General features: G+C 51.3%; 1 protein-coding gene across 2 annotated transcripts in view; it reads right to left on the bottom strand.

The window, feature by feature from the left end:
* The window catches only part of MGMT (O-6-methylguanine-DNA methyltransferase), a 311,657-nt gene that overhangs the window by 260,114 nt on the left and 27,925 nt on the right, over positions 1-23,618 (bottom strand). For both annotated transcript variants that reach the window (XM_060126556.1, XM_060126555.1), the window contains exon 2: positions 18,591-18,727. In XM_060126556.1, the coding sequence (XP_059982539.1) occupies positions 18,591-18,727 (137 nt within the window). The remainder of the gene's footprint in view (positions 1-18,590; positions 18,728-23,618) is intronic.

Here is a 23,618-nt window from a genome sequence, read left to right as displayed (position 1 = left end):
CACAGTCTTTAAGCGGTGGGGGGGTCACGTGAACACATTTAATTTCAGAAACGACTGTGTGGAAAAGAAAGGGTGTTACAGGGGCATAAGCTATAGGGAAAGAAATCAGAAAACTTCAGGAAACGTTCCCCCAGGTTCACAAAGGTGCTCATCAAGGATGTGTACAGCAAGCCCGTGACAGCAGACGAACACCCTGGGTGTTCACCAGGACAGGAAGATTTGTAATCCTGGTACAACCATCCAACGCAGGCCTTTAAAAAGGTTCTAAGACAGAGCTTTAAAAAAAAATCATACTTTAAAAAAGTTTTTAATAACATAATAAAAATGCTTATGATGTAAGGTTTAATTTAGAATGTAGAATACAGAACTGATTTTAAACACAGCGATGAGAAAGCTAGAAGGACTTATACTAAAATGTGAATAACGTACTTCTGGGTATCAGAACTATGAGTGACTCCTACTTCCTTTGCATTTTTCTTTATTTGCTAAAAGGAGCCTAAGTTTCACAGATGAAAACATTACAAGCGCACCATCTGCAGGTTGCTGGTGGCTGTGCCACATGTGGTGTGGACGTGCATCAGGTCACAGGTGTTCTGAGGGAAGTCGGCCACCGGCGGGCCCATCAAGGACCCAGCTCTTCCCATCATCCTTCCTTGTAGCAAACTGCGTTTCGGCTCCAGCTTCACGCCCTCATGGTTACAAAACAGCTGCCCCAGCTCCCAGAATCACACATCTTCATACAATCATGTCCAAAGACTGAGGAGCAGTCATACTTCTTTTATGAGGGAGGAAAGGTCTTTTTCCTCTGGAGCGAGCCAGAGGGCAGCAGTCATTCCCCACTGCCCTCAGCAGCAAGGTCAGGTGAGCCAGCACCTGGCACTCAGTCTTTCTAAGGGGAGGCAGGAATGGAGGTGGCCTTTGGGACAGGCCACCAATGAGGTCCTCTGCCTTCTCCCCATGAAAGCTTCCCTCCTGCCCTGATTCCAGAGCTTCTCAATCAGTCTTTAGTGCCTTCTGCATATTGTTCTCTTTGCCTACTCGCCGACACTTCTGGCTCCCCTAATGGACAGAGGTCCTTGAGGACAGGCTCATGTCTTTGCATCCATCTCGCACCAGGCTACAGGCTACTACCGGCTTGACGCAGAAAAGCTCAGTGCGTGCTTGGTGAACAGAGTTCTAATTTCACTCCTTTGTTGAACGGACCTGACAAAAATGTACCGTGTGCCCTGTGGGCCCACAGGTCCACCCAGTGTGTGGATGTAAGACAAGACAACCACTGCTCTCAAGTGCTAGGCACTGGAACACCCGGCGCTTGACGCGTGTCACCCAGCTCCAACGCGCCGGGCAACCAGGAAGACGGCCTGTTCCTTTCATCTACTTCATTAGGCAGCGTTTCCTCCCTCCACAGCAAACAGAAACACTGTGTAAATCTGACTTTGTGAGAAGGATTAATTTATCTCAATTCACTTGAACATAACGTATTATTACTAATATTAGTAATCTTAGCTCTAGACATTGTACCAGCCTCCCAAAGAAAGAGTCCTTGACCCAAAATATCAGAGGATATTAAACAGAGAAATGATCTACTGATGCAAATCATTAAATCTATTTGCATTTGCTTACTGAACCCTATCGCGGAAATTAAAGTACGTGCAGCGAGGAGAGGGCTGGCTGTGCGTGGTTAAGAGGAGACATCTTGGTGGATCCAAGCTCTATGTCATTAATTTTCCCACTTTCCCTCATTAACAAGTAAAATGTTTTTACTGCTTGAAAAGTTTTAATAAATAGAAAAAAGCAGAGCAGCTGACACAGTTTTTGATGTAACATACAAGGGCTTTTAATATTTTTCCATATATTAATGAAAAAGCTGCGAGAAAATACTAAAGGGTTATATATGAGGGGAGAAATGAAGAATGACCTTCTGGGAAGGACTTCTGGGTGTACGTTGCTTCCACGCCTTTTGACTGTGGCATCTGCACTGCAGTCCCTCAGGGGACGTCAACGGAAAGCCCCCCACCTTCAGCCGGCAGCCCCACCGCGCCAGGACCAGCCTGAGGCGGCCTTTACACGGTGGGCACAAGGCTTCCCCGGAGCGAGCAGGAGACACGCTCCCAACACAGAATTCTCCGTGAAAATGAAGCCAGTTACCTGGTGCAGGTAGAGAGACACTCCCTGGCACGCTCTGCACAGGTGAATCCTCACACGCTCACCTGAGTGAGCGCGTAACTTGGCTCAAGGCGCACCAAACACTTCCTTGGAATCTACACGTAGGTGTCAGCAGGCTTCAGTGAGGACGAGCCCCCACTTTCCCTTCTCCTCACACACCTCACCCTCTCTTGGGTAGGGACGCCCCTGCCCCCTTGCCTCACAGAGATAACGGTGCTCTACCTCCTCTCGGCCCTCCTGTCGGAGCTTCCCATGCAGTAACAGGATGAGCAAGCTCCCCGGGCCAACGAGGCATCACGGAGCTCAATGCACTAGGTGTGCACGGGTCCAGCCCGGGGCAACTCCTAGGGGACCGTGCGATGCCACCAGTGATGCAGGCAGACGGCTGGGCCTGGTCCAGGCTCCTGGGGTGCGGGCCTCTGTGGCACGTCGCACCTCGCCCTCCCTAGAGCAGAGGGCTGCCCGGGGCATGCTCTCCTCATGGCGACGGCAGAAGCTCACTCGGGCCGCAGAAGTCACACAGCCAAGGGCGTCTCCCGCAGCGGGGAGTCCAGTCCTCCCAGGAAATCTGGGGAGCACGGAGACCCCGCCAGGACACTCGCCAAGCTGACCTCCTGTTGCCACTGCTCTCGTAACTAAATAAACCGAACCATTACGAGGGTCGTTAAATCAGCTATCTTTTTTGACCTAACAACGGGATAAAAGTTGTTCTTTGGTTCTCCTTATGCCGGCTTCACGACATAAAACTAATAATCGTTCCCATGGGCAGCACAAGCCCGGTGGGAGGCACATACAGCCACCCGGGCCTCTGTGATTCAGACCACAGTCCCTCCTTGGACTGACTGCAAGTCACTTTCAGAAGGCCAGGGGCAAGCTCTCCTGGGAGAAGCATGGGCCGGGCTTCCAGGCAGGCAGCGAAAGATCAGGCCACATTCTAATGCTCAGAGCTGTCTCTAAAGCGTGTTAAATGTACCCGCTGAAGATCTTCTGGTGCTTGTTGGATGTTTTGGTTTTGATCACTGCACACCCAATAGTAGTCCATCCACTAAAGACAGAGAGAGGGGAAGGAGTTAAGTGTTCCAGGTGAAAGCACCTCCGTGTGCAACAAAGGCCCTCGAAACGACGTGAAAATCACAAATTCAAGAGCAGCCGTATCCGCCTCGAACGGCCAGGCCGGGGGCTCCCAGCGGGAGCGGCGGCAGCACACGGGCCTCCTGCCCCACCGGCCGCGGCGCTCCCTGCAGGCCGCTGCCCGGCCCTCCTCAGCCCACCGCCCCAGGCCCCGTCTGCGGTCTTCTTCCCGACCTTCCCCTGCTAACCTTCCCCCACTTCCTCTGTGGAAAAGTCCGACGGCATCAGAGACAAGTTGACCAGGTGCAGAAAGCTCTGGGATTAATCCAGCATCCTTTCAGTCTCACGATGGCGCCCTTCTTCAGCCTCTCTCTGCCTTACAATCTCTGTGCCCTGGGGTCCTGTTTTTCATTAGCAATACCTCCCCAGAATTAAACATACAACTTTGCATTTCTTCAAAGTTCTTCCCCACCTATCAGCAAAATCTGGCCACACCGGCTCTGCAGCACCCGTACTCCCAATGGGGCGCCGACTGCACCACCTGCCCCACAGCCCGGAAGAAGAAGGTGCCTGGAGGCCCACCCGCCGTCCAAGCCAAGGCAGCTTTACTGCGTCGGCAGGGGACTGGATCTCCAGACAGGCTTCTCTCGGCTTGGGGGAACCCGGCAACTCTGGGTATCAAAGATGTGTCGGCAGAGAGACAGAGGCAGAATGGTGGGGACCAGGGCTAGGCTCAGAGCCGGCTGAGGTGTTGGTGCTTCACGAGTACGGAGCCGCCGTCTGGCAAGAACGCAGTTCTGGAGCTGGATGCGGTGATGGCCGTACAGCAACGTACATGTGCTGAATGCCATGGAGCCGTACACCTAAGACGGTCACAGTGATGCATTTTATCTTGTGTATGTTGTACTACAGAAGGAGGACGTACTTGGGTCAAAACAGTACTGATTATGTAGGCACAAAGGGGAATTTCCTCCCCTTCCCTACCTACACCTTGTGACTCCACTGCCCTGAGTGGGTAACCATCCACTGGAACGATCAGTGGGCCCAGCCCTGCTTAAAATCGGGACAAAATGATGACAATCTCTAATTTGTACCTCTGCTCCTCCGTATCAGGTAAATAAACTGAAGAGTAGATTTTTAAAAAACTGTACCTCTTTTAGTTCTGTCAATTCCAATGAGCCCCATCACACCCTGGGCAGAAATAACAGCAGGCGCCCTTTAAAACAGGCCTCTCCTGTGGGCTGCGATTCTTCTTGAGGCAGCACCCAGACCATACTTGGACAAAAAAGTGTATCATCTCTAGACTGCTTAACCAGCAAGACTGTTCAAGTCTGCAAACACAGATAACTTTCCATGCAAGCAAACTAATGTCATATGCTAAAGTAACTTTAAGGGTTCTGTAATAACAGATGCAGACGGGGACCGACCTTGAGAAAATTTTACGGCTTACAGTTTAAATTCAGGAACTCCGTACATCTTGAACATGCTTTTGGCCCTCGGATACTAAGGCTAAAAACGCAATTATAAAGCTGTTTGTCAGTTTCTTCTGCAGAAGGCAATTTACAGCTGACGCGATTATGTCTATGGCATATGGAACTTTAGGCAATAAGAATCTGGAGAGCTCTCGAAAACTCAGATGCAAAAACCAAGCTATCACATGATTAGTCATCCCTTTAATAAGGGATCCCGGAGCTGGCATGATGAAGGGAAGGGAAGAAGGGCTGTAGAAGTGAAGAAGTTAATGAAATGGGTAAACAAGCCATGGGCAGGAGCCCTGTCCTTGCACTAACAGTGCATCCATGGGACAGGAGGAGGTGGCACAGGCAGGACGCGCGGAAATCAGAAAGAACCCTCCCTTCTTTCCTTCAACGCGCCTGTCAAGTGAATAAATGAATTCTAACAAAGAAATCGACTAGCTGCGGTCTCCTACTTTTCGAAATGAAACATTACAGGAAGGGCGCGATGAGGTGGGTACTGGTGAGCAGGCCGTGCCCTTGGGCCGCCTGTGCTCCCGCGTCTGCCCCTCTGCTCGGCAGGGAAGAAGGGGCCACGTCCGCCACAGACAGCTCCACACCTCCTCCCCTGCCCGGGTCTCCCCCGCGCCCCATCTCCCCCTCCCAGAGGACTCACGGCTCCAGCAACAAGGGCCCCAGCACGACCCTCGTCCTTCCCCACCGGGTGTGCTTCCTACTCTGGGACAACCCTCCAAACCCCACCAGCACCCGCGGGCAGGCTGACTCTCAGACGCTAACCAGCTGAGCCAAGCAAGCGCGGCCGCTCAGCCAGCAAGCACGTGGGGAACAAGAGACGGCCCGTGGCCGGGGGAGAGCCTGCCCCACGAGGCCCGCTAGGAGAACAGAGGGAGCCTCGGCCGCGGTGGCCCCGGCAGCACACTCAGTCCCTGGACTCTGGTTCCTCCATCTGGAAAGTGACAGGGCTGGCCTGGATGCTGCCCAAGGTCCCTTACAGTTCTGACGGCCCAGGGACCCAGGCAATCCCAAGAGTAATGTGCCGAGGAGCATTCAGAACGCGTTAACAACTGTTAACCGGAATCCCTGACATCTGCCTGAACGATTCTTGGTTACTATTTGAAGTAAACACCAGCATTTCTTCAATTCCTTGAGAAGTTCACGCGTGTCTGCAAACTGATGGAAGCCAACGTCCAGACAGAAAGACCCGCAGAGCCTGGTGGAGAAGGATGGGGTCTGAGCGCAGGCTGGGACAGAGAAGCAGATGTGCCCAGCCCAGCTCCAGCTTTCCCCCTGGACAGGCACAGCAGGAGGTCCTGGAGAACACTGCCACGGGCCGTCTGCAGGCCTCAGGCCTACCGCCCCGCAATGCCACACACAGCACCACGCAGTCCGAACTCGGCCTCCACCTTTTCTTAACTGAAGCACAGCTGATGTACAATATTATGTACGTTACAAGTGTACAGTATAGCGATTCGCAATTTTTAAAGGTTATACACTCCATTTATAGTTATTATAAAGTATTGGCTTTACTCCTCACGTTGTACAACATACCCTTGTAGGTTACTTTATACATAATAGTTTGTACCTCTTCATCTCCTAGCCTTACAGCACCCTTCCCCCTCCCTCTCTCTGCTGGTAACCACTAGTTTGTTCTCTACATCTGTGCCTCTGCTTCTTTTCTGTTATAGTCAGTAGTTTGTTGTCTTTTTTAGACTCCACATATAAGTGATATCATACAGTATTTATCTTTCTCTGTCAGACGTATTTCACTGAGTATAATGCCCACCACGTCCACCCACGGTGCTACAAATGGCAAAATTTCATTGTTTTTCATGGCTGAGTAGTATTGCGTTGTGTGTGTGTGTGTGTGTGTGTGTGCGTGCGCGTGCGCACACACACACACACACACACACATCACATCTTCTTAATTCATTCATCTGTTGCTGGAAACCTAGGTTGCTTCCATATCTCGGTAACTGTAAATAATGCTGCTATGAACACTGGGGTGCGTGTATCTTTTCAAATTAGTGTTTCTGCTTTTCTCAGGTGTACACCCAGGAGTGGAAGTGCTGGGTCATATGGCAGCTCTAGTTTTAGTTTTCTGAGAAACCTCCACACTGTCTTCCACAGTGGCTCTGCCAGTTTGCGTTCCCACCGACAGTGGAGGCGGGTCCCCCCTGCTCTGCACCCTCGCCAACATTTGTTGTCTGTGTTCTTTTCGAGGACAGCCATTCTAACTGGCGTGAGGTGCTATCTCGATGTGGTTTTGATTTGCATTTCCCTGGTGATTAGCGATGTCCAGCATCTTTTCATGTGCCTGTTGGCCATCTGCATGTCCTCTTTGGAAAAATGTCTACTCAGTTCTTCTGTCCTTTTTTTTAAGGAAACCATCGACAAGACAAAGAGACAATCTACTGAATGGGAGAAAATATTTGCAAATGATATGAGTGATCAGAGATTAATATCCAACATACATAAACAGCTCACACGACTCAACATCAAAAAACAACAAACAAGCCAGTTAAAAAACAGACGTGGGCTCCTGACAGCCACTGCACTTGTGTCTGACATGTTGGCCGGGTCCCATCTCCACCCCCAGCCACTTGCTGAGAACCAATGGGGGGCTGACGCCTCCCTCCTCTGCCCAGCCTCCCGGCCAGCCCCTGGCCCTCCATTCGACCCCACAGACGCCCAGGAGCTGCCTGCGAGGCCAGACTGCGCACAGGACCAGCAGAAAGCAGGGGGCTTTCGGCATCACTCGCGGAGACAAAGGTGTTAGTCTCAAAATATTATTTTCAATAGAAGTTCTGTTGACCTAGAAAAGGTCAGAAACTTTGGAGGAAATAAGTGGCCCAGCTCTTTTTAATGAAAGCAGTGCTCAGTTATACAATAACTCCTCCTAACAAACAGCCTTAAACGGGATAAAATAAAGATCAGAAAGCTAAGTATTTTTCCGGATGAATTTTAGGAAGGAAAACCCACCATTTTGGGGAGGCTACTTCTGGGGTATCTTTAATAACCGAGAACGACAATTTCATTTCCCCTAGGTTTAGAAGCATGTATTTTTAGCAGAAGCAACGTTAGAGAGGCAGGACAGAAATGCCTAGAATGTATATATTTATACAAGCGTGTGTGCACACATGCGTAACACTCACATATAAACACTATACACAAGGACATCTATTTGAGAAAGGAACCGAAAAAAGACTCGTCACACCCCAAGGCTTACATTTTCCTACTGCAATGGGTTAAGTCTTAAAAATGTTTCTCCTTATAACTGCATCCTTCTAGTACGCAGTAGATTCTGTTTATACTCCATTTTTAGCTTGCCTAAATACCCTGGCAGAAAACTGTGGTTGGAATGTGCAGAATCTGCACGTGGCCATTCCTCGCCTAGTACCCCGCCCCCACGTGAGCTGCAGAGGGACGGCGGCTCCCAGCAACACAGCTTCTTCAGAACGAGAAGAAATGTCACCCTCCCGAGCTGGGTGCTCAGCCCAGGAATCCTCCAGCCCCACCTGCCCAGCACGGGCTCTGTGTGAGGTCATCTACAGAAGGAGCAGAATGTCTGCTTCACCAGCTGAAGGTTTCCACGGCTGCTCGTTCAGAAGCGATGGACGCCCTGCACTGTCACGTGGGGAAGTAAAGCGTAAGAGCGTTCTCTACATGCTTCACCTGTGCCGGTCAGTGAGCACGGGGGGGAGGGGGCGACCTCCGGAAGGAGGCACGTGAGAAGCAGCTTTAAGAGTCCTAACGTGATTCCATCAGAGACAGTCACAGCAAGAAAACTATAATCCCCCCAACGTACAATACACGTGAGCGTATACGGCAATACGGCAATTCTGCCGGTAGATGCCAAAAATCAAAGTAAATGCTGGTCCAGGAGGACCCGAGTTCTTCCACAGAACCACTCGGAATCTGCAGGTGTATCAATACTGAATATATTGAGTGTGTAAGCCCTCTTGTTTAAAAAGGATTCGTGCACATATGCGGTGTGCGTAGATCAGATGGGGAGGGTGTCACAGAAATGCTTATAAACATACTGGGGCTCTTACGGAAACACCAAACGAGACCAGAGGAGACCTGGTAACAGAAGTGGGTAAAAGCCTGAAAGCAACCCACACGGACGAGGTAAAACCAAGACACAGAAACTGGGCCGAGAGAAAGCCGAGCACTTCTCTGAACTCCCTGGCGTTGTAGCTGCGAGTCTGGCTCGATCCAGAGGGGCACCGAAGAAAACTGCAGAACTCACAAACGAGATGAACCGCGCGTCATTCTCTGGCTCCTGTCCCACCGCAGCCCCGGCGAAAAGCTCCACAGGCTCACAGGGGACGAGAGACCCTGGGTGTGAACTCGACCTCCTTTTGGGTCTGGGTCCCTGCTGGGCCGCCCTGCATGGCACATCCACGCTACGCACGACCCGTCTCGACTGTGGATGGCGCCATCTCCACTGCAGACGTATGTGGAACCACCACCACCGCCCAGGACTCCAGAGGCAACGCTGAAATTAACTGGGTGGGAACTGCCGGTTCAATGAAGGCCAGGGCACCCAGGAATGCCCACCTCAGAGCCCAAAGGAAACCTGAAGTCAGTATGGGACCCCAGAGGGAACAGACGCGCACAGCAATTGCAGCACGACACCCGGCGGGCCCTGTCCTCGGCCTCCCCGGCTCGACCCTCCCCCTGCTCTCTTCCGTCCTGGCCCGTCTTCAGTTTTCTCTGGTGCTGCTTCGTGACCAGCTCCCTCGTGCAACTGTTCCTCCAGATACTCGTCTCCTCGTGGCGTGCCTGCACCCTACGCCCTGACAGCTAGTCGCCCGAGCCAGGGCCCGCGGCCTCCCAGCACGCCTCCTCCTGCCGTGGGTCCCCACGTCCCCTTCCGATACAGGCTCCACCGGTTCTGCGGCCAGACCACGTCCCGCCGGTTCTCAGGCCTGAGCCCCTCCTCCCCCGACCCTTTTAACCCCACGCCTGCTCACACACGCCCCCCCGTGGAGGGCCGTGACGCCACACTTGACTGCCCACCCCAGGCCCGTCCTGTGCCGGGCGGGAGCTCCGTGGGGGTGGAGCTGTCACATGCATTACTGTACCGTTGTCCCCAATGCACGTCCCCCAGGCACAGGGCCCGTCACACGGCAGGCACTCACGTGTTCTGAGTGAACAAACAAGTGACTCTAGCTTAATCCTAAATTTATTCAATGTTTTTATCACAAAAAGACCCACTTCTGTCACTTGATACAGCAACTGGAAATAAAAATTCTGGATGAATCTGACACAAGACAATGGTTCAGTTCAATTCAAAAATTAAACTCATTTAACCTTTAACTCAATTTAAATTCTAAACTGATCAGCATTCAGGAACTATCCTGGACATTAATACCAAGGAGCTGATCTAATTACTGATACAATTTAAAGAAAATAAATTTAACAAACCAAATACATTTGGAGAGTTTACAGCTTAAATGACATTAACATTTTAAAAACAAAAGTTGAAAAGTATTCACCAGTCACAGATGGTTTAAATGCCAGAAAATATTAGAGATACACGAACAATAAAAACTCTGGAAATCAAAATCCAGGGGCAAAATGTGAGAAACGTCTGTCGATGGTCTCAGGTACCACAGCTTCGTTTCCACAAAAGGAGAGGGGGACGGCCGTGAGGTGCACCCCGGCTCAGAGGAAGGAGTCGAGGAAGTGGCTCTGAGTCCCAGCCACCACGCTCCTCCTCGTGCGGCATCAGCTCTGTCCCCTGGGAAGGGGGCACGGCATCACCCGCCTAGCTCTAAACACCAGCACGTACGCGTGAGCACCCTGTACGTCTGCGTGAGGCAGGCAAACACACACGAGGACACGTCACGGTGTCCCTTCCGTTCCTACAACAGTAGGTGTCGAGCCGGAATTTTCACGTTAGACGTGAAGTGGTGAACATCCTACTTTACAGACACCCTCATCCAGGCACCCAGCGCCAAAGTCACCCCAGTTCTCGTTACTAAACCCAACCAGGAACCGTCCCAGGGCTCTCCGCAACTGCTCAGAAGGCCGAGAGGAGGGACCAGGGAAGGGAAGGTCAGCTCCGGTAGGGGCCGTCCGCGGTGAAAACCAAAGGAAGGAGAGGCGACAGCCCCCTCTCCCCTCGAGTCTTTCTCTCGAGACCCTGGGACCAGCCTCCTCCGCCCACCCCCAAGTCCTCTGCTGACCAAGCGGCGTCAGCGCAGGGCTGGGGAGCTGCCCCAGGGCCGCACGCCGCGGCCGGCACTCAGCTCCTCACACAAGGCCCGGCCCTTCCAAGGGGAGCCCCACTTACCCGGTATCTGTCTGACTCCTGGCAACCCAGCCTCTTCTGGAAAAAGACTCCTGGAGAAAATGGAAATGACCTCCAAGATGTTGCAACACTGTCGTTAAGTTCCTCTGTTTCTCTCGGAGTTGATTTAACCTCATTCCTCTCACAAGCTGAACGAGCCTTTAGCTAACTTTCCCGACCGCGGTTAATTAGATGAAGGGGGACCAGGGCGAGGACCGCAAGAGGCTGGCAACAGGAGGCCAGCAAGTGGGTGGGTGACACCACGGGAGGTACAAGACCACAGAGCTGGACGAGCAGGTGGGCGGCAGGGGGGGGCCCTGCCCACGTCTAGGCCCAGCTGTCGCACGGCAGTGGCGCCTCCAAAGGGCCGCGGAGGGGGGGACACTGACTTGGCCAATTCCACCAGAAATGGCCCCTGCAAGACCACAGGTCCTGGGCGGGCCTCCACCCGAGAGCACACGGTCCAGGCAGGCCCTGCGGGCCTCAGGGTGAGGCTGACACGCGCTGGGCCCTTCCCTTGGAGAAGGTCTGGATAGAGCCCAGAGCTTGTCATCAGCACACCATTTCCCAAGGCGAGGGTAAACTCGGATGCTGGTTACATCCCAGTAACTAGGGGAGCCCTGCACCCAGTGAGGGCGCTGCCGGGACCCGTCCTCCAGGGGCCACACAGCATACGGCCCATGTCTCCTTCTCGTGGGAAAAGGGAAAGGCTTTCTGTGGCAGTGCCAAGGTGACAGGAGAGCCCTTTCTCCGGGAAAGCTGCAGTGCCATCCTTTCAAAAGCAGGCGTGAACAGAGGGGAAGAGTCCAACACCTCCGAAAGGAAGGTGACCGCTCTGAGCAGAGGGTTTCAGGATACTTCACGTGCCTCGGAGGAAAACACCCACCTTCCTCCGCTTGGGATTGGCCAATTTACCTCCTTCACTCTCAAAGTGCTCTTACACTCCAGAGGCTGGAGGACTTGCAACCGGGGCCCGCCCCGTCCTGGGAACAGGGGAACTCCCCCCGAGACGCCCCAACTGGAGAGCAGCATCCTGGCTTCCCCCTCATCTCTCCAGCCATCAGCCTGAACGACGACACCACCGCCTCTCTCGTCACGGACACTGAGAGCCAAGTACGTGCACGGTCTGTGTTACTGACCACGTAAGTCAGGAGAGGAACTCGCCACAAGCTACTGATACCGCACCGCCTGAGCCAGAAACCGGGAGGGAGGGAGGGAGGGAGGGAGGGAGGCCCCTCAACACCCCCAGGCCTCGGGCTCACCAGGGCACCCAAGCACTTGCTCTAAAACACAGACGACTTCTATGAAGCCACAGAGCTTGGCAAGTTTTCCTCACAGAAACATGCTTATTTGACTCGAGACCTCCTTAAGGAACATTCCGTAAAATAAAACAATTACATTTTTAAGCACACACAACACAAATCATTATTTCGAGCCACCGAAGAAAAGCAATGAGACAACTAAACTAGCTGCAGGTAAAATTCCTGCGGCGCAGTTCTGGGCGTCCCTTTCCTGGGAGCGCCTCTGCAGGTGTTTATCCGTAAGAACACTTTCTTTTCTTCCTTGAAAGACCAATTATAATAAAGCAAGTGCTGTGTCTATGTTCAAATTCCCCAATCTGTCGGGAAGAATGAAATTACGAGTTTCCCAGGAAGGCTTTCATGACCTGCGGATCTCAGGAACTATCTTGAGCTGGGAAGGGGCAGACCGACGGGCACCGAGGTCCCCGAGGGGCCAGCAGGCGGCAGGCCCAGGCCGTGCAGGGTCAGTGGCCCCAGACAGGCCCCTGACAGCCTCACGTTCTCCTGGTGGTCCACTTACTTGCTTTAAATATCTAAAGATGAACAGGAAAGCAGCAAATGCATGCGGAAACCATCAGTCACTATCCGTTCAAACCGACAGACCCGACTGGACGTCAAGAGTCCAACTTTCCTTCAGGAAGGCCTCAAAGGCACCTTCCTTCCTTCAGTGGAGTGACGACTTTGGCACATTCCGGGGGCGAAAATCGGCAGTGCACCTGACGAGGCAGGCGACCCCCTCCCCAGGTAGAGCGCAGAGGCCCTGCCGTGACACTCTCCCAAGGTCCCCGAGGGTCCTGGCCCACGCCCATCCCCCCTCGGCTGGCTGGCCGGCCAGGCGGGTCGGCAGAGGAGGGTGAGGCCTAAGCCGCGTGCCTCTCCCAGCCCTCAACACCAGAGCTGGCAGGCGAAAGATGCCAGGAGGCAGAAATGACGACACTCTGCCCAAACCCCCACGACACCATATACTCCTGTCAAGTACAGCACAGCCTGCGTCGTTTTTAAGTCTTTCAAGATACAGCAAGTTTTACAATGGCTTACTTTGGCTGGCCTACAACGTTTTCAGTTGCATTCCGCACTCTTCTAAAAAGTTTTATATGGAAAAAATTTAAAAATGAAAAACAAAGGTAAATCTTTGACAGACGTGAAGCACATGCAACTAATCCTCTCTAGCTTCCCAGATCCGACCGTCCTACTGCTGTACAACCCAGGGTTGTACAGTCCATTTTCAAGTAATCAAATACTACAATCAACTTTATGGAAAACTAAACAAGCCCGAAAATAACATTAGGAAAACCAATATATTCTCCTGCCCTTCTCCTTAGATTTTAGACTCTGTGGGGCATGACGATGAGGTCAAAGCTTCACGGCCACATGAAGATGGAGTGGGGAGAGGTCGGTCAAGCCCTTGCAAAAGACAGTCGTGAAGGGAAGCTTGATATCGGCAGGAAGTTATAAAACTGAGACTATTATAACCACTTTCCAAACTGATGTTCTCCACTCTTATTTTTAGGAAAGCTGAGTAATGTAACTTACACAAAAAAGAAATCAAGGATCACCGTACGAAGCCATACACACAGGAATCCTACTTCGTATAGACGTGTGAAAGGAATTTCACTACAGACAGACATCAGTGGTCATCTTCTAATTTATCTACTGAAGAAACCAGCACGGCTTCGGAGGAAACGAAGGTGCCAGGACTCACAAGAAGGAGGGTGAGAACAGGGACCCAGAGTCTTTAGGATGCTCTGCTCAAAACCCCCTCGCGGCTACCGTCCACCACAGCAGCAGAGCTAGAGGGGACAGCCCTGGAGGGCGCAAATGGCTCCACCTGCAAAAAGCCAAAGCAAGGGAGGGCCCCCTCAAGGTGGGTGAGGGCAGCACCTACTTCTATCCGACAAGGGAGTTCTAATCAGAAGCCTTCCTACCAGATCCGGGTGGCGTCAAACTGGAAGAAAAAAATTCCCCCACGTGACTCTTTCAGAAAGTAGAGGAGGAAACACTTCCAAACTCACTTCACGTAATCAAAAAAACCCAAATGCCCAAACCTCACAAAGACATCGCCAAAGAAAGAATTATAGACGAACCCCCTTCATGAACGTAAACACATAAACGCTCAATGAAATAGCAAATTTCAACCCGTAATATGTAAGGGAAAAATAAAGGCTACACCATGAATTAAATGATGTAGTATAGCGGCATTTCAAGATTGGTTTAAAATCCAAAAATTAGCTTACTTCACATTTAAAGAATAAAAGAGAAAAGCAGGATCATGTTGATACACGCAGAAAAACCATTTAACAAAATTCAACAGGTTGAGGAAGCATTGTCAGTGTGAGAAAGGACGCCTATTAACGCCAACAAGGCCAGCAGTCACCCTGATACACTTGAAGCTTCCCCCTACAACTGGAACACGGGAAGGAGGTCCACTGTCATGACTTTTATTCAACGTCATATTGGAGGTTCTAGCCAGTGCAACAGAAGAAAAAAAATAAAAGGCAAAAAGATCATAAACAAAGAAGCAAAGTGTGTTTACTCACAGACATCACGATTTTCTACAGAAAAAATCCTAAGGAAACTGCAAAAGAATTCCTGGAACTAAGAAGTGAATTTAGTAAGATGGCAGAATAAAATCAACATACAAAAATCAAGTGTTACGTACCAGCAGCAGCAGTTTAAAAGTTAAAAAGAAAAAAAAAAAATTAAGCTGATTCACAACACCATCAAAAACAAAGTATTTAGAAATCAACTTTACAAAAGACACACCAAGATCTTTAAAGTGGAAACTACAAAACACTACTGAGAAAAATTAAATAGAAACTAAACAAATGCTGAGCTAAACCACAGTCATGAACTGGAAAATTCAATTTAAGATGTCAACCCTCCCAAAATTGACACACAGATTCAAGGAACTCCAATCAAAATCCCCACAGGCATTTTCGGGGAAACTGACATCTCGATTCTAAAAGTAATATGGAAAATTGAGACCTAGAAACCAAGACGATCTTCCAAAAAAACAAAACAACAAAAAAAAACGGGTGGTGGGGGGTGGAGAGCGGGAAGACGCACATTAATTCAAGACTTATCACCAAGCGACATCAAGTCAGTGTAGCACTAGCACAGAACAGATGAAAAGAGCAGCTGAACACAACAGTGTCCAGACATATACAACCCACACACGTACGGCCATGTGACTGATTTTTTGACAAGAACACTGAGGCGATGCCATGGAGAAAGGAATTGTTCCCCCCCCCCAACAAATGATACTGAAACAACTAAATATCTGCGGAGAAAACTGAGTACCTCACAACAAGGTAATTCAAGGTGACGGAACACAGATCTAAACATAAAAAGCTAAAATTATAATGTTTTTCACAGGATTTATAGAAGAATCTATTTGTGAAATTAGAGTAGGCAAATATTTCTTAAACACACAAAATATGCCGCAGAAAGGAAAAAAAAAAGTTGGTCTTCCTCAAAATTAAAAACTTCTATTCATTAAAAGACATTATTAGAAAAATAAAAACACAAGTCCCCAGCTGTGAGAAAACGATCAACACATATATCTGATCACCAAATTATAACCAGAACTACCAACTGACAACAAAAACCAAGAAAACACCAACTAAAAATGGGCGAGAGACTTGCCTCACAATGAAAGCTTACTGAAAACGGTGTTCAAAGTAAGTCATCAGGAAAGGGCAGGTCACCACCACAGTGAGAGAGATAATACCTCATACCCACCAGAGCGGCTGTAACTTTAAAAACTACCACCACCAAGTGTGGTGAGAAGGCAGAATAACAGAAACTCCCATACGTTGCTGGTGGAAATGTAAAATGGTAAACTTTGGGGAACGTGTTGGCAATTTCTTACGAGGTTAAACATCCATTTGACATGCAATCCAGCCATGCAATTCCACACCTAGGAATTCACTCAAGAGAAATGAAAACGTACGTCCATAAAGAGACCTGAACAAGAATATTCACAGCAGTTTTGTTCATAGTACCGCAAACCTGGACAACTCAAATGTCCATCAACAGGAGAATGAATAGACAAACTGTGGTATATTCCTAAAACAAACTACTACTCAATAAAAAAGAATGAACTACTTACTGACACACGGAGCAACACGGGTGAGCCTTGAAAACACCGCTGAACTGAATACGAAAAGAAGTACGTGTTGTACGGCTCCACCTAGAACAAGCTCAAGAACAAGCAAAACTAACCCAACATGGCAGAGATCAGAACAGTGGATGCCAACGGGGAGGGGGTGACTGAAAGGGAGCACGAGGGAACTTTCTAGAGTGTTTTATATCTTGGTTTGGGCTGGTGGTCGTGTGGTCGTACACATCTGTGAAAACTCACTGAACTTTACAGTTAAAATCTACGAATTTTATTATGCGATTTTCACCTCGGTTTTTTTAAATGAAAGAAACTGTTAACTCTTGAGTATCACACAGATAATTTTTATGCCGTTCTCTACTTCTGAAATATCCCTCCCCAAATTAACCATATACAACAGACTGCTGGTTGCCCTCCGCCCCCCGCCAAATCCGCTCCGCACAGAACCGCCGACTTCAGCTCGCACACGCCAAGCTCCGTGCTTCCCGCGCGGCGTGCCCAGCAAGGTGAGAGAAGACACGGATGCTGCTTCTGGAAACAGAGGGCACCCCCTCCTTTCTCTCTCCTCTCTCTGCTGCTCGTGAAGGGGTGTGGCAGCTCGCACCCCAGAGTCTGGCCTGCAGATGCCGAGAGGAAAGCTGAGGGTGCCAGGCTCCAGTGACCATCCCGCCAGCAGACCCAGCGTCACTGCTCCTCCGCCAGGGCTTCTCCTCCAGAGAAACCGGCTGCATCTGATTAAGCTGTTACTTGGAGGAGCTTGTTTTCCACAGATGAACCTAATCCTAACTTGATTCAGAAAGTACAGAGAGTAGAAGCAAAGCTAAGCCTCATCTTCACTCTGTTCTCACAATTCCTAACGGACATTTAAAGCACTTCAAGAGGGGTTCTTCCTCCTACTTTTTCTTCTCCGAATTCACTTGCTCTTTTTTAAAAAAAAAAAAAAAAAAAAAGAATTCAACACATAATTTCTGTGATTTACTGTGCAACTGAACACGCTAAAAGACAAAATGACATTTTCCCTACAAATTATTTGGTGCCTGTGATTTTCTGAACACTACAGCAGCCAGATGGTTCTCATAGAAATCAAGAAGACTGTATTCATATAATTCAAAGGTTTGCTTATTTTTTGGTCTTAAAAAAGACTATTGATTGTAACGTGCAGCTCTACAGGAAAAATCTCGACCGAGGAGGCGAAAACTGGTATTTATTACCGCCCTTGTGCTCATTATAGCCATCTCTGACAGCGGTCCATTAAAATCAATTTTTATGTTTCTTACGTATTTTCTTTTTCTAACATCCTTGGCGCTGTGTTTATTAGCCCGTTAAGACAAACGCTGAGCAAAGGAGTGGGTGGTTTTTCCCCTCTTCTGTCAGAAATAACAAGAACTGCAATTTTAAAATACAACTGCTACTCACAATCAATGAATGGAGGAAACTGAACGTTACGTTTCAGAACAAAACATTAAGGAGTGCTTTGAATTTTTAATGGTTTTATAATTAGAGAAAATAAATAGTGGAGATCGTTCAGAGAAACGTGTTCCGTGAGAAATGGCAATACCCTAACTTCATGCTAACAAGGGGATTTCACACCCTTTCTCCTCCGCTGCGCACACACACCAACAGCCGGACACCATCTCCAAGAGGCCCAGTGGAGCTACTGATGAAGCAATTCCAGGACTTCGGAATAAAAGTCCATTAATAAAAAATTCCATTAACAAAAGTCCCATAAAAGTTCATCACCTGGCAGACTGATGAACAGTGAACGTTGGTCCTGGATTTAAAAATCCGGATTAAGGAAGCAGCAGCTCCCTGTCACCAAACGCCCAAAGAGATTCCCACATCCCACTTGCTTAAGAATCAAAGCGCTCAATACAGTCCATCAACACCTCTATAAACGTATACATTAATACGTCTTGGGGCTCCTAATTACAGCTTATGTCCCTGTGGTTAACCGGAGGTGGAGGGCTCCTGGGCAGTAAGCACAGATGCTGACAACGAACGATCATGGCCCTACCGTTTTTAGAGAGATGCTAACTTTTGTGATTGGTAGCGTGTGGCTCCGTGTTACCCTGTGATCAATGGAGAACAAGCAATGATCGTATTCTCCCTGTTGCTTTGAACAAAGCAAGCAGTGGGTGTCACACAGGACTCTCACTCACTCAGTGTCTGGGATCTTCCGGCCGTGCAGCTTTATCCCGTGCAGACCCTGCTCGCAGCCAGAGATCTCGATCTTCCCCAGAGGGCTGTCCATCATTCTGTATTTCATTTCACAGGTCTTGTTCATTCTCGCAAGTACCTAAAGAGAAACAATTTTTAAAGTTATGCATACGTGAAAGAGTTTGGTCACTTCTAAAGCACAACAGAAGCCCCAGTTATTTAAGACATAAAACATCTTCCAAAGTTTTTCCCATTTTTGGAATTTAACCATATAATGTGTCATTTTTATAACATAGTCACTTTGAAGACAGAAGATTACCATAATTACCCAGAGCAGCCAACCAACAATTCACTCTCCTCTCATCTCCTTAAATTACGATCTCCTGGTGGCTCAGTGGTTGAGAATCTGCCTGCCACTTCAGGGGACACAGGTTCAAGCCCTGATCCAGGAAGATCCCACATGCCCGCGGAGCAACTAAGCCCGTGCGCCACAACTAGTGAGCCTGCACTCTAGAGCCCGGGGGCCACAACTACTGAGCCCGCGTGCTGCAACTACTGAAGCCCGTGCGCCTAGAGCCCGTGCTCTGCAACAAGAGAAGCCACCGCAATGAGAAGCCCGCGCACCGCAGAGTAGCCCCCACTCGCCGCAACTAGAGAAAGCCCGCACGCAGCAACGAAGGCCCAATGCAGTCAAAGATAAATAATTTAAAAAAAAAAATTTTTTTTAATTACCATCTCCCTATTCTTCTCATTTATCTTTAACCAACGCAGAGTCAAAGATGAAATAAGAGTGCCTTTTAAAAAGTACCTAAAGCTATTTAAAATAAAACAATTACCAACAACACTTTCAGTAAAAACTGAAGACAAAGCATGGGATATTTTGAATAAAGTACGTTTAAAACTAAAGCATTATTAAATGAATTACAGAAACGGAGCGAGATCCGACCCAGCAGCGGCCGCGGAGGGCCCGCGCGTCGGAATCCCGCCCTTACAGAAGCGCACGGACTTTGCTTGTGTTCAAGCCAGAGTACAAAAGCTATCCTATCAGGTACCCTCCACGCGAACAATTCTGAGAGATGCTAATTTTGGTCAACCCAGTGGAAGTTTAAAAGAAAGAACAGATGTACTAAGAGCAGCGAAAAGCCTGTACCAAGGTTTAGGCAGGCTGGCATCTTGTAAAAATCCCTCGGCCTCGAGGGGAGGCCGGAAGAGAGGGCCGTGGGGAAGCCCACCCGGGCCGCCTCGTCTCCCCGGCGACTCCTGCCTGCCCTGCTTCCCGCACACCTCCCTCGGGCCACCTCACGGGCCAGCGCTTCCCAGGGTTCCGCGCTCAGCCACAGCCGCCCCGGAACCGGAGCCCCGCAAGGCCTCCCTGCGAGCTCCGGACTGGAAGTCGGGCTGCCGCCCGGCTCTCCTGACCTCTGCGTCCTGGAAACGCTTCACTTGAACTTGTCCAAAACCGTAACCGCGCGTGGGCTCTGAGCCTGTGCAGCGCGTCGGTGAGCGGGCTACCACCCAGCCCCGCCCCGAGCCCCACCGGACGTTGCTCCTGGGACCCCGCACACCCCCGCACCGCACTACACGCCGGCTCTACCATTTTCAGCTCTTCTCATTCATTTGCGCCCGTCCTCTCGGACTCGCTCACCAACCCCCACCTCCCCGAGGAAGGGCGCCCTCGGGCCCCCTCTTTACACCCGGGGTCTTCCCGCTCCAGCCACCCTCACCTAGAACACCACATCACTACTGACGACACGACGGCGCTACAGCAGCTCAGCGAACCGCAGCCCGCCGCCAAACCTGGCCCAGCGCCTGCTTTTGCAAGGGAAGTATTCCTGGGATGCAGCCGTGCTCACTGTTTGCAGGCTGGCGGCTGCCTTCACGCGCCACCGGCCCTAAGTCCGTGGGCGCCCCTCACGTGCAGCGAGGGTTCCAGTATCCAGGCCTGGACGCCGGGGACTGGCCTCTCCCTGACTGTCCCGTCTGCCCCACTTGGCCTGGTGACTGCTTTACAGTGAAACCGCGACGCGCCCCCATCGCCCTGACCCCGCAGGTTCTCCTCCCTTCTGCGTGCCTTCCACCTGCTCCTAACAGCACCCGCTGACTCCCTGCTCCACCTCCCAACAGCCCCGGGACAGAGGCTCACGCAGGTGTGCGCCCTGAAGAGGTCAAGCACCAGTCCCCAAGCCCCATGGTGTGCCAGGGCCACTCCCGAGATTCCACCCTAACCCCTGGCCCCAGAGCTGCCCTGTCCAACTTCCCCTTCCCGTGCTCAGTGACGGGGTCTGAATCGAATAGCTCTCCAGTTCCCCGTGAGTGGACACAGGATTTTGCTGGGAAACCTTCTCAGATGTTTGCCCGGCATCGGAGATGCTCTCTGACACCTCATATTCCTACCATGGCTCCCCACTGCCTGAGGGATAAAAACCAAAAGAGTCTTCCCACCCCCTCCACTCTGTCATGCGGAAACAGGGATCAGACCAGGCAGAGGGAGATCATGGCCTCCTACCCACGGCCCATCACCTTGAGAAAGCCACCTAAACTCTCTGAGCCACAAGTGCTTTTATCTGTAGGACAAACGATACCCAAATCATAGGGCCGGCACAAGGGTTAGCGGGAACGTGTGTAAAGACCTGACATCCCCGAAGGATTTAGGGTTACCATTATCCCTGCCGCAACTGACATTCTAACCCAATATCCTTGGCCTTTGACCTTGTCACCCAGAGTGCACTGCTCTCCTCCCCAAATTCTTATCCAACAACTTCAAGATCCTAAACATTCTTCAAAAGCCAACTGCCACCCCTTCTCCCAACCCCCTGGGTGTGTCCCCGTCTCCTGAAGCCAGAATCAACTCCTGACCCGCACCCGCTCACATCTGTGGACATTTTCCGTCACCCTGAGCTGCTGGCAGGTGACCATGCTACCACGAGTCAGGGCCCCACGGATGGCAAATGCATTCTACATGTAAGGGGTTTATCATACGTGTGTTGAGCCGGATCACCAGCGTGTCCACCATCCGGGTCAAGGGGCCAGCAGAGCACTTCTCTGAGCACAAAGTGTGTTCGGAGAAAGGGTTCTGGCGGCACGATGAGAAGCCTGGACGCGCTCTCCCCTTCTGGGTGACACCCTGCACCTTAGCGGGTTAAGAGCTCCGAGCAGTCTCGCAATAGAAGTCAGCTTCGTTTCTTCACCGAGCGCTAGCAAACGTGTTCACCGACCCGTGCCTCCTACCTGAGTCCCTGTTCAGAAGCTGAACGAGCAGGCCTCCGTCAAGAGGAAGGCTGTTTCTCAGCAGATCCAGGCTCAGGGCCCTGGCTCAGGCCTCAGATCCGGAGCCTGACAAGTCACGAGCCCATGGCAGGCAGGACTCGTGCTGGCGAGCCTCCGAGACGGATGCTAATTTAAGCACAAAAGCAATTTACTGAAAGACGTTCCATAACTCACAGAACTTCTGGGAAGGCTGGAGAAGCAGGCTCAGAAAACGGTAGGAACCACCGCCGGCCACAGCCCAACCGCAGCCAACACCAAGCCTCAGGATACGCCTGTGGGAGCAACGAGGGACTGCAGGCACGCAGCAGGCGCCCCGGCAAACAGGATGTTGCAGCCACCGTCAATTCCCTGCCGCCCGGGCTCCCTGTCACTCGTCCTTGGACTCAGGCCCGAGCAGGTGCCTAGAGCTCGCGTGGGCGCCAGGCCAGGGTGCGCCTGTGCCGAGTGGCCGGGAAAAGGGACAGCCTCCAGGAGGGCTGTGTCCATGCCAGCCCCGCTGAAGCACACAGCCCGGCATCGCTGCAGAAATGAGACCGGCACACAGCCGACCAGGAGAAGGGTGAACGTTAGATGTCCAACTCCTCTTCCCAGGCCTCAATTTTCTCATCAATAAACTAATAGTAACCTACCAGTCTCCCTGGGCTGTTCTGAGGGGCCCAGCTGGAGAAGACAGGGAAAACGGTGAACGGGGCGGCTGGGCGCTCCTGCAGCTTCGAAAGGACCTCTGTCCTACTCAGCACACACCCAGCTCTCACCCTTACTCTGAGGAAAGGCTGGGGAGGCACATCCGGGTGCGCAGGGCAGGTCAGGGGTAGGGCAATGAAGGTGACCGGGGGCGCAGGGGCACGAGGATCTCTGCCACATGGGAGGACGAGCAGGTCTCCGGAGAGCTCAGGCCCCTCACTTCTCCAGGAGAAGGGCCTTGCACGCCACCAAGCCGTCCCAGGAGCCGGGCTCTGAGCACAGCCTGGATTGGCCGAACTCTGGAGGCCACTGGCCTAGACTGCAGGAGAAGGGCAGCCAGCCGACCCCAGCATAGCTGGAAGGGCTGCCTCCGGACCAAGTAACGACCTCACACTCCAGCTCCTGCATCTCTGCGTGGGACCAAGAGGACACTGAAGCTCGGCCTGAAGCCGCCGTGCTGCCCCCGGTGCCCAGCACCAGCAGGCACCGCCCGGCAACACGGCACTGGCCCTGGACCACCGGTCTAAACTCAAGCCCCAAGTGCGGGCTGCCCCCTCGTACTGAGCAGCAGCTCCGCTGGCCTCCACAGAACATGGTGAGTGAATCACAAACCACGCCAGGAACCACCAAAGAGCAATCAGCCCTTAACAGGAATAACTCAAGCTCAAAAGCTGCGTTCTGAACAAGGGGCACGTGCCACTTCTAGCCCATCCACCCAGCTGGTCATTTAGTCACGTGAAGTCTGAGGAGGTGAGCGCTTTAGACTTCCTCATCGGTTAGACAGAATGGAAATCAAACCCACTTCAATTCTCCTGAAGGTGAGGATTCCCCGGAACCACCTCCCCTAAGGCTCGGGCCTGGTACTCGCGCCCAGCTCCTCCCGGACTCGGCCTGGCGGAGCTGTACTTTCACCAGCGCCTCTGGGCTTTTAAGCCCATTAGCAGAACCACTGCTAGTCAAAGAGAATGCACCATAACCCACCAATGGCTACTTTGCCAGAAAAAGAAAAGCTGCAATTTTTACATAATTTTATACCAACCCAGCCAGAAATGGCGTTTGAGACTCCACAGAAACCTGTG

The sequence above is a fragment of the Lagenorhynchus albirostris genome, chromosome 16 (genome assembly GCF_949774975.1).
Source record: "Lagenorhynchus albirostris chromosome 16, mLagAlb1.1, whole genome shotgun sequence".
Lineage (NCBI taxonomy): Eukaryota > Metazoa > Chordata > Mammalia > Artiodactyla > Delphinidae > Lagenorhynchus > Lagenorhynchus albirostris.
The sequence above is the reverse complement of the archived record's forward strand: the minus strand, read 5'-3'. Positions and strand labels throughout refer to the sequence as shown.